Source organism: Aspergillus caelatus (genome assembly GCF_009193585.1).
Source record: "Aspergillus caelatus strain CBS 763.97 unplaced genomic scaffold BDV27scaffold_36, whole genome shotgun sequence".
Lineage (NCBI taxonomy): Eukaryota > Fungi > Ascomycota > Eurotiomycetes > Eurotiales > Aspergillaceae > Aspergillus > Aspergillus caelatus.
Genome location: NW_022475299.1, coordinates 182,386 through 192,662, shown reverse-complemented (window position 1 = coordinate 192,662; position 10,277 = coordinate 182,386). Strand labels below are relative to the sequence as shown.

At 43.4% G+C, this 10,277-nt stretch overlaps 6 protein-coding genes across 6 annotated transcripts in view; 4 read left to right on the top strand and 2 right to left on the bottom strand.

Moving 5' to 3' along the window:
- Positions 1 to 1,456: 1,456 nt before the first annotated feature.
- On the bottom strand, positions 1,457 to 2,568 carry BDV27DRAFT_142842 (ribonuclease III; the record flags this gene model as incomplete). Its single annotated transcript, XM_032070012.1, has 2 exons — positions 1,457 to 2,452; positions 2,500 to 2,568. 2 exons carry the CDS (start codon positions 2,566 to 2,568, stop codon positions 1,457 to 1,459), a joined length of 1,065 nt encoding a protein of 354 aa, XP_031930536.1.
- Positions 2,569 to 2,752: 184 nt separating this feature from the next.
- Positions 2,753 to 3,705, top strand: BDV27DRAFT_123951 (mitochondrial 37S ribosomal protein mS33; the record flags this gene model as incomplete). The annotated part of the gene is made up of 4 exons (XM_032065979.1): positions 2,753 to 2,792; positions 2,863 to 3,071; positions 3,123 to 3,172; positions 3,229 to 3,705. Coding segments are annotated over 4 exons (328 nt in total), but the record flags the coding sequence as incomplete, so codon positions are not given.
- Positions 3,706 to 3,814: 109 nt separating this feature from the next.
- On the top strand, positions 3,815 to 6,100 carry BDV27DRAFT_123950 (U2 snRNP complex subunit CUS1). The gene is made up of 2 exons (XM_032065978.1): positions 3,815 to 4,130; positions 4,179 to 6,100. The coding sequence occupies exons 1-2, from the start codon at positions 4,074 to 4,076 to the stop codon at positions 5,784 to 5,786; spliced, it is 1,665 nt and encodes a 554-aa protein (XP_031930534.1). The 5' UTR covers positions 3,815 to 4,073; the 3' UTR covers positions 5,787 to 6,100.
- Positions 6,101 to 6,194: 94 nt separating this feature from the next.
- Positions 6,195 to 8,323, top strand: BDV27DRAFT_123947 (uncharacterized protein). The gene is made up of 2 exons (XM_032065977.1): positions 6,195 to 6,377; positions 6,492 to 8,323. The coding sequence occupies exons 1-2, from the start codon at positions 6,355 to 6,357 to the stop codon at positions 8,077 to 8,079; spliced, it is 1,611 nt and encodes a 536-aa protein (XP_031930533.1). The 5' UTR covers positions 6,195 to 6,354; the 3' UTR covers positions 8,080 to 8,323.
- Positions 8,319 to 9,834, top strand: BDV27DRAFT_123945 (ER lumen protein retaining receptor-domain-containing protein). The gene is made up of 6 exons (XM_032065976.1): positions 8,319 to 8,691; positions 8,741 to 8,799; positions 8,852 to 8,918; positions 8,987 to 9,192; positions 9,244 to 9,494; positions 9,545 to 9,834. The coding sequence occupies exons 1-6, from the start codon at positions 8,670 to 8,672 to the stop codon at positions 9,579 to 9,581; spliced, it is 642 nt and encodes a 213-aa protein (XP_031930532.1). The 5' UTR covers positions 8,319 to 8,669; the 3' UTR covers positions 9,582 to 9,834.
- A 404-nt stretch (positions 9,835 to 10,238) lies between these two features.
- The window catches only part of BDV27DRAFT_123944 (integrase zinc binding domain-containing protein), a 2,053-nt gene continuing 2,014 nt past the window's right edge, over positions 10,239 to 10,277 (bottom strand). The window contains exon 6 of the mRNA XM_032065975.1: positions 10,239 to 10,277. The gene's annotated coding sequence lies outside the window, so the exon portion shown is untranslated.

The window sequence follows — 10,277 nt, the reverse complement described above, 5'->3', positions numbered from 1 at the left end:
TCTAAAAAATTCTTTATTATATTTAAATATATAATATAGTCTAATTCTAGCTTAAGTTTCTAATTTTTATCTATTTTACAGTTTTAATTAGATAAATAATTTTCTCATAATAATAGATATTTAATATCTCTAGATAAATTTAGTAGATCCAATAAGAATTATAATAGCTATTAAATATTAATATTTTTTAATACTACTATTAATTATTATTAAATTCTAAAAAAATTTATATTTTAATTAATAGATCTTTTATTTCTAATAATCTAAAAAAGTCTTTCTGGGCTTATAATCTATTACTATATAGATAGAAACACTTTTTCTATCTATTTATAAATTCTTATCCTCTATTTAAGCTTTCTATCTTCCTAGCTAGATGTTGTAGGCCTGCTTAGCGGCCCGGAAGCACCTGTACTTCCGGGCCTCCAGGCCGCCAGACGGAAGCCTCTACTAACAGATATTATTTATTAAAAATAAAAATACTAGTATTAATATTTAATCTATACCTATATTTAAATTAATTATATATTTATTAAATATCTAGTTTACTGGAATATTTAATCTTAAAAATACTAAGTTTATATACAGAATACTTATTAAGTATAATTAATAAATTGAGAATATTAATACTAAAGTTTAAATATAATAAAACATACTAGACTTAGAAGAATAAGTAATATAAATAAGTATAAAATATCTTTATTACTATAAGATTATATTTCTATAAAATTAATTAATTTTAAAAATTATTATTTAATAATATTAAATATCTCTATTATAGAGACATTTTTAATAATAAAGTCTTTAGATATATCAATATATCTATATTATCTAATAAAAATATTAGTATATTACTAACAGTAATAATAATTCTAATACTATTTTTAATAATTAGTAGTATAAATCCCAGTCTAGTAATAGCTTAGATAATTTAGACACTAATAATCTAAAGAAGATGTAGTTCTAAAATAATTTATAAATTTTTATAATTTTATAAATAAATAGTTTTTATAGCTTTATCTTTTTCTTATTTTTTGTATTTTTCTATATTAATAATTGTAAGGGTACTGGTCTTGACTCTTACAGAAAGAACTAATATTATATACTCAGTCAGTCCTCCCACGGGTATTCTGCTATATGTGGCCGATCATATATGTATATCCGCGCCCTTACGGCACCAGGGGAAAACCAACTTACTTATGATCTGACAGAGCTTTAAAAATCGATTTAGGATTCTAGTCTAAATCTATATAGATAAGGTATATAATTACTAAGCAAGTTATTACCTATTTAGATCTAGTATAGGGCTTTTTTGGGCTTTTGCAGGGTGTGTTAACCTAAAATTAGGCGGGTGCGGGTTCTAGATTTTGGACCCGAACCCGACTTAATATCAACTCTTATTATTATTATTATTATTATTATTAGGTCATTTATTTGTCTATTTTTGCCACATGGCTGCTTAATCTTTGGTTGCCTCATGAGCTCTCTTAGCAAAAGTAATTTCCTCTACCATTCGCTCATTTAATAGAGCTTGATGTGCTGCTTCGTTCCCTGCGATCGTCTTGTTAGGACCCTGGCCAGACCCAAGATGTTTATTGTCCCAGCCCCATCCAGTAAGATATACCCCAACGAAAAAAGTCTGCACCCCCGGACTTTGCTGGGCTGGAGGATGTTCATCAATGTACCGCAATTTGATTCCCTTACCCATGATCTTTCTAGCAAGTATTTCCTTTGCATTCAAAATGGGCTTCTGATAACCAAGTTCCGAGAGCTTCGGAAGCCATAGCTGCGTCAGCCAATTTTCAACCACCCTGTAGCCATCAACTGGGTCAGATATGATGGCTGCGGCTACATAGGCCTCGAAAATGTCTGCCCTGGTCTTTGTCCACCGTTTTGGTTGCTTCAAGTAGTCCTGTGGTACAGCAGCCTTGCTGTCAAGACCATATCCCGTTGCATACTCGGCTAGAGTTTCATTCTTTACCAGGAGTTCTCTGATCTGTGAGATTCGCCCTGAAGGAATTTCTTGAAACCTTTTCCATATGAGCTTTGTAGCAATCAGTTCTATATAGGCATCTCCGAGGATTTCAAGTCGATCGTAGGTTTTCTCGGTGTCGTTGCTCACACCCGGATGCGTGAAAACAGCTCTTTTCAGGACTTTATCCACAATAGGAGGTAATACGGGCAAAATTCCTTGCATGCTTACTGCTTCAGCTGAGGAGTCAGCCGAAATATGGCCATTGCGAGCACTTGCAGTGGATAAATGGTTCTTTGCGCGACGTAGGGCCTCCTCTAGCTCAAATGTTGCCTTGAGGGTATCAGGGCTAACTTCGGCATCACGAGCTTGTAGGCGACGGTAAGTTCCAAGAGTATCACTCAAAAGATCTGATATCACAGTAAAACGAGATCTAATCTTGTCCCTGTCCAAAGCACTGTTATCCAAGGCCGGGTTATCAACCTTGAGACGTCAGTACCAGATGGAACCTTCTCCTGGAATGTACGTACCTTTACCCTAGCTTCCTTGGTATAAGTCTTAGCGGAGGTTGAAAAAATGGATTTCCTTTTACGTTCCATTGTCATGGTGCACTAATTGTAATACAATAATTAGTATTCGAATGCCGCATGCTTTGGATTTGGGGGGAGGGGGAGGGGGAAAAAAAAAGCAGGACTCATAAAGTCACGTGATTTGGTTGCGATAGGCCATCATGGTTTCATATCGGGCTGGTGTTCTTATCCTCTTTAACTCATATGCCCAAATAATGGCAGCGCCTTACATTCGTATTCTGGACCTTGCCAAGGTATTACCTCTCGCACAGGCTGTATTTTTCTGTGCAATCGAGTTTGAACTGATGTTAATGCTGCTCCCAGGTCCAATGTCGTATCTTTTCACTTAACTTTAATCCGCAAAGGTTACGACTGGGAAACAAGGTTCTTCGACAGCGACTCCGCGGCCCAACGCTTGCAGAATGGTATCCGAAAAAGGCTGTTTCTTTCCGTGATTTACAAGACAGTTACAAGCCTTTCGGCTTAACCACGTTCGATGAAGCAGAGGATGACAGAGAGGAAGCAATCCAAATGTATGTGATCCCTGCTCCTCAACTACGGATGTGCTCATAATTACGATTTAGTGCGAAGCTTCGAGGAAAGGGCCGCCCAAAGAAAAAGAGAACAGCCGCTGGTAAGCCACTCAAAGGGAATACCGTCTTCATGCCGCGGTCGCTAATCCATTGGTAGAATCGAGATCCGCAAAGAAAAAGAAATAGAGAGGAAAGGACAGGCATAACCTCCTATGTTCTCATGTCAAAAATAATAATCCTGAAATATTCCTGTATTATATCTCAAGTTGGAGCCCAAGTGGGCGCAATTCCGTTCTCCATCAGATTTATGTTGGGATGTTTATAGATGCTCATTACTCGCCCTTTATGTTTGTGAAGTCTTCGCTCGGTCCGGTCTGAAATCTCTGGAAATATACATGGCTAAATGGGGGCTGAAACCCCAAAAGATGGCCTCTGTAGACTTGGGTGTGCCATGCAACGTAATTTTCCTTAATCTCCAGGATGTTTTCCCAGTGTACACTCTACACTCCCACGGGTTTCTTACCGGATCAGAAGAACACAATGGCTACGTGGACTTGATTTTGGAAATCAGCGATGGTATAGTGGATCACTCGTTCATCTGATTAATATTAAATAATGAGCGTTTTTCGCCTTACTGGTTATATGTAAAAAGCTCCGTCGCCCTGTAATAAGCTAACTAAAAAGTTTGTTGCTTATACGCGGCAATTTTCGAAATTTCAATGCTCTTCACTGTTAACATTTTGGTAACCACAGGCAAGCCTCTGTATTGGCACGTGATATGCCTGCGGGTGTCTCAGAAGGTACGGAGTACATACATGACCAAACCACGACTCATTTTACCCTTGAACCCATAAATTACTTTATACTCCCACCAAAAGAATCACAATACATTGACTTTCACTTTCGCCCACCACTTGTCTAGGCGTTTTAAGTTCCATAGTACGAGATAAGTGAAGCCTACTAGGTTGCCGCTCGTACATATCTCTTCAACAAGCTTTCATAATGCGGCCAAGCAAAAACCAATTGAGAAGGGCACGGAAAAAGGCCTTGAAATCGCAGGTCTGTTTATCATAGCGTAAGCATCAAGAGTAAACTGACTTTTCCTAGGCTACCGAGGCGACACTCGATGAAACACATACGAAATTTCAGACAGAGGTGACTCTATCGGCAGATGTCTCACAAGGTAGTGGCGAGCAAGGTCAAAATGCTGCATCTCCAGATTCAGAGGATCCGTTATGGCAAGTATATAAGCACATTGTTAACAGATTCGATGAGGTTGGGGACAACTCAACACCGACAAAAGAGCCCGAAAAGCCCGAAATCTATTTTGATAATGACAATGAAATCCCGGACGAAGAAGAAAAGGAGCCCAAGCTCTCAAAACGAAAGCGCAAGGAATTGAATAAGCTTTCTGTCGCTGAACTGAAGGCAATGGTTCGGAGACCAGAAATTGTCGAGTGGACAGACACGTCGGCCCCCGATCCTCGGCTTCTTGTACATATAAAATCTCATCGCAACGTTGTCCCGGTCCCTTCACATTGGTCTTTAAAACGAGAGTACCTCTCTTCTAAGAGAGGAATCGAGAAGCCGCCTTTCGCGTTACCAAAATTCATTCAGGAGACCGGGATATCGGAAATGCGCGATGCTGCCTTGGAGAAGCAAGAACAAGCGACACTCAAACAGAAGCAAAGAGAGAGGGTCCAACCAAAGATGGGAAGATTGGATATCGATTATCAGAAGCTATACGAAGCATTTTTCCGATTCCAAACCAAGCCGGAACTTACTCGCTATGGCGAAGTTTACTATGAGGGTAAGGAATATGAAACCAACCTTAGACATTTACGGCCGGGTGAGCTTAGCGCTGAGCTCAAGGAAGCCCTCAATATGCCACCCGGTGCGCCCCCTCCTTGGTTAATCAACCAACAGAGGTATGGCCCACCCCCATCATATCCAGCTTTGAAGATTCCAGGTCTCAACGCGCCCCCCCCTCCTGGTGCCATGTGGGGATACCATCCTGGTGGCTATGGGAAGCCACCAGTAGATGAGCACAACCGTCCTCTCTATGGTGGTGATATCTTCGGTGTATTGCAACCGCAACAGACAATGCAGCAAGGCGAGCCTGTCGAGAAGGATCTCTGGGGTGAGCTACAAGAACCCGAGCTTTCTGACGAGGAGAGTGAAGATGAAGATGATGAGGAAGATGAAGAGGATATGGAAGCGGGCGTCCAGACTCCTAGCGGACTTGAGACGCCAAGTGGGTTGGCATCAGCTGTTCCCTCTGAGTTAGCTGGTGAAGAGAGTGTTTCGGGGGAATTTGACGTGCGCAAGCACTATCGAGGCACACAGACTGAAGAGTCTGTAAGTCATAAGAGCGCTTTTCAAGTTATCCCAGAGCGACAGGCCAATGTGCGGGGCTTCTTCGGCGGCGACAGGTTGTATGATCTTACTGCGCCCCCAGAAAACTTGGCGGTACTTGGTGCTGATGAACAAAATCGGAAGCGCAAGAAGCCCGGCGACGTTGATGTCTCTGTGGACCCAGATTCTCTGCAGATAAGTGAGGGGTTTAGCAAAGAAAATATTCGAAAGCTTTACGAATCCCAAAGGCAGCAGGAAAACAATCCTAATTGGGGATTTCAGGAGGATCTAAGTGATATGATCGCCCAGGAAAGTCGGAAAAGGCTCAGAAAGGAAGAAGAAAAGCGGAACCGGCACTGAGATCGCTGTCAATCCACTAGTTTTACCATGCGTGCTTTACAGCACCTGTACCAATGAAGTCATTGTTCGCGGCTCTCTGTCTTGGATTACAGTCTTCTATCGTCCTTACTGAAGAACAGGATGATGTCCGCAAATCTTTCATGCGCTTCTTGACTGACAATTCTGAAAGTAAGGCCGAAAGCGTAGTAGCTATCTAAACAAAGGGCATACCGCACAAGTACTGATAGTGTATCTGATTACCTCCTTACTAAACCTCTCTTAAGTCATAGCAGACTGGCTAGTCTCCCATAATCCTTGATAGAAAGTGTAGTCCGTTGAGTACGAGTATGTTGGGCTGTGGAGAGAGAGAGAAAGTAAGCAGTGTTGTATGCTTGGACTCACGTCCCAAGGTGGTTCAGTCATGTGATACTTGGCCGGCCAGATGTGCAAGACAAGGCTCCCGGTCCATGCTCATTACCTGCTTTCAGGCGCAGTTTCTATACACTTCCTTTAATAGCTGCCTATTCATGGTGACACTGTCTATACAGATTCCGGTGACCTTCATGAAAAATTGTCTGTTTGTCTCGGAATGGACAGGGATCGCAACAGAAGGTCTGGCATATGAACATGTTACGCCACCTCCCCTTTTTACCATATACATATTCTTCTTACACCTCAAGTCCACCGTATCATGGCTTGAAGCCGGGGCTAATGAATTACTCATAGATTTGATGATCACCGTGGCGGAGAGAGCTATCGCCCGGCAGGTCCTCGTGGTTATATTAGACGCAGTAGATCGCCACGGAATCGTTCCCCTCGTCTAGTGGCTGACACATGGGTACCATCTTCAAGTCGGTCATATGGTCGCGGACGCAGTCGTTCACCTCCAGCTTTTAGGGGTCGCTCATCCCGGAGCCCATCTTTCTACAATAGAGATAGCGGCCCTAGTTCATACTTGAAGACATGCTCCCCCCCAAGAAGGTTCTCACCCAGACGCGAAGGACGACCCAGGTCTCCTGCTCCTACTTCGTGGCGTTTAAGGTCACCGTACGCTGATAATCGACCTCGTGACTTCTCCCGGAATCGCAACATGTCAAAGCGGCTTCGAGATCCATCACCTAACCTAGATTTTAGACCAGCCAGAAGAGAGCGCCCTGCACTGACTGCGTCTGACCAGTACACGAGACCAGCTTCACCTTCCAGGCGTAGCTTGTTGCGAGATAATTTCGCTCGTGGACCGATGGTCCCTCGTTCTCGAAGTCCAATTCAAGAGGGTCGCAGGGACCGCCATGCAGAGAATTATATAGCCCAAAGACGACGATCGCCATCACCCCGAGGAGTTCCTGCATATACCTCTGCCCCTGGGTCTGTTTCCAATTCGAGACGGTCATCGCCATTTCTAGACAGGGTCAGTGCTTTTCAATACAACCACAGGGTTCGGTCACCGGCATCTCAGCCAATTCCCTGTCGCCGCTTATCGAAGAATTCAGAGCATTCACCGTCCCGTCACGAGCATGCAACATTGAGCAAAACCAAGCCGAATAAAGACGACATAGGACGTGACTCTCCGCTCGTGGATGGAGCAGGTTACTCTTTAGAGAAAGGACCGGAATTGGATATCTCTGGTCGGGCTCCTTCCCTCGAAAAACGGGGGAAAGACTCTGCTGAATTGAATCAAGCACACTCTGGCAGCGTTCCAAGCCACCCAAGGGCATATAGCATAGCACAGGACCATTTACCGCCATCTGGTCCCTCCCATGGATTCAAGTCTTTGCCCTCGCAAACTCGCAGCTCAAATATTTCGCTATTATCTGCCCCCACTCGTCCTCGTGGAGGGCCGAGCTTCAAGGAAAACATTTGGACCGGTGCTCCCGCCCGCCGTGGGCCAATGTCGGTTGGGTCCTATGGGCCCCCGACTGGTCCGCGCAGTGGCCATACCCCGATGCCAGGGCCGGGTGTGGATACCCATCGTCATTCTACCTACCGGCAAGGGGGTGTTACGGGAGTCCCTTATCCTCGCACCTCGAGGTACATGAATCATCTTACCGGCCTTTCTTCGATTATATCGGGGGGAAGATGCATCCCATCTGACTTAGATGCCCTCACGGAAAAGCGCCTTTCGCAGTTAGACGCAGACAGGGATCGGCTTATGGAGCAGATTGCAGACACTCAGAGATCAAAACGCGTTGGAATACGAGATTGGGACAGACTAGATAGGGATAGCTCCATTTGCACTTTGAAAAGTGAACTGGCAGAGGGGCACCTGCAGCGAATTGTGGATGGCGAAAGCGCACATGTTAGCGCGATCTTTTGAAAGTACAATGCTGGGAATCATTGTCACTTTAGGACGAGAATTGCTCATAATATTTAAGCCACGTGGGTTTCTGCCTTTTCGTTCTCTTACTGATGATACAAGGACCAACAATTGAAGAATAATGACAAGGCAATAAATTAAAAAAAAAAAAATTAAAAAAAAGGGAGGAGGTGGGGGGGGAAGAAAGTGGAGGGCAAAGACTAAAACATAACAAAATAAAGTCAGCAACGTGAGGGGAAAAAGGGCAAAGGAGTGTACTCCGTAGTGTTAGTATTTAATTCAAAAAGGAGTTCAAGTATACCCTGCAGGTGGAATCACGCATCTAAAGCGCGCTGTGTGTGTGGGGCGGAGAATTTGCTTGTCGCGCCTGCTTGTTGTGGCTTCGTGTCAACATTGTTCAAGGCCTCCTCCCCGTAGGTGCGACTATTACTATGCTCCGTACCAACAGTGGAATTCACTGGTTTACCTAAATCGCATGGCAATTGATTATAGGAGATTCTTAAACTGTTATCAAACAATCTTCATCGTTCATTATATATTTGGTATCTCCAATCAATCTATACCTACTCTGCTTGAATTCATAAACCATAATGAATATCTTCAGGCTTTTGGGTGAGTACATTGTGATACTATCTAGCAATTGTTCTAACATTCAACCTAGCTGATTTCTCGCACCTCGCGTCCATCTTTATTCTTCTACATAAAATGAAGTCGTCTAGCGTATAGTTTTCCGCTTGCCATCTGTAGTCCTCAAATCTAACCCGCAAGTTAGAGCTGTTCTGGGCTGTCATTCAAATCACAGGCTTTATATTTGATGGTTTTTGTGACTCGCTATCTTGGTAAGGGCTCCATGTTTTCTTTCCCGTCGCACCTCGCAAAACTTCTCTAATTCTTGCCAATATTCTAGATCTCTTCTGGGCCTTTTCCGACTCCCTATACAACACGACTTTCAAGCTATTGTTCATTGGCTCATCAGCTTATATCATCTATCTCATGCTTAATGACTATAAACCCACACATGATCCGAATATCGATACATTCAAAGTCCAATACCTCCTCGGGGCCGGTACTTTGCTAGCTCTTCTCTTCCCACATGACTATAGTGTCTCCGAAGTCAGTTCTTCAATCACTTTGTTGCCCCATGCGGATTCTGACAATAGCAAGATTCTCTGGACGTTCTCGATTTGGCTTGAATCTGTTGCCATCCTCCCCCAGCTCTTCATGCTTCAACGTACTGGCGAGGCGGACACCATAACAACGCACTATCTCTTTGCATTGGGTCTATACCGCGCCCTCTACATACCCAACTGGATCTATCGCTACTTCACGGAAAGCTACTTTCAGCCCGTCCCTGTTGTAGCAGGCATCGTCCAAACACTCCTATACTCGGATTTCTTCTATATCTATTATACCAAGTAAGTCACCCGAGAATCTTGAAGCCCGATAATGCACTAAACATGCGTAGGGTCATGAAAGGAAAGAAGTTCTCACTTCCTGTCTGACTGTTGATGTAAGACGGAGTTATCCATTTACAGGCGGGCTTGGAAGCAGTGATCAAGGTATTTTTGGCGTTTATCATGGTTATGTACTGTATCTCAACTCGCTTCAAAACGCTGGGCTACGTTTCAATTTTGATGGATTTGCTTGTATGTAAATTAATGGCCTTTCTACTCTTGGCAGTTCGAATAATCATGTTAGAGGCGGCTCGTGGTCGAGCCGATCTAAAAATGCCTGCAGCATTAATCGTGAAAAAAAGGGAGTGTTACAGTCGATTCACGTTAGAAGGAGACCTTTAGTGCGAACTTCGTGTAAACATAATGTAAAGGAATATGCTTACAACGTACAAGGGGACTTCAGCGTCGCAGACTCGTTTGACTGAGCCACGCTCGAGGGCTGCTTCATTCTTTAGGCTAGAATATCGGACAAGCTATGCGTCTTGGACATAAAATAAACCGCTATCTTGGCAATGAGTGGCCTACGAATCATGACTTAACACATGGTTAGTAGAGTTCAGCTACGTACTTCTCCAATGATAAACAATCCTGTTATAAACTGCTAAACTTTACTTGAGAAAAAGACATCCTTTGTATTAAAAGATTGAAAGAGCAAGAAGAGCAAGAAGAGCAAGAAGAGCAAGAAGAGCAAGAAGAACAGGAAGAGCAGGAAGAGCAGGAAGAGCAGGAAGAGCAGGAAGAGCA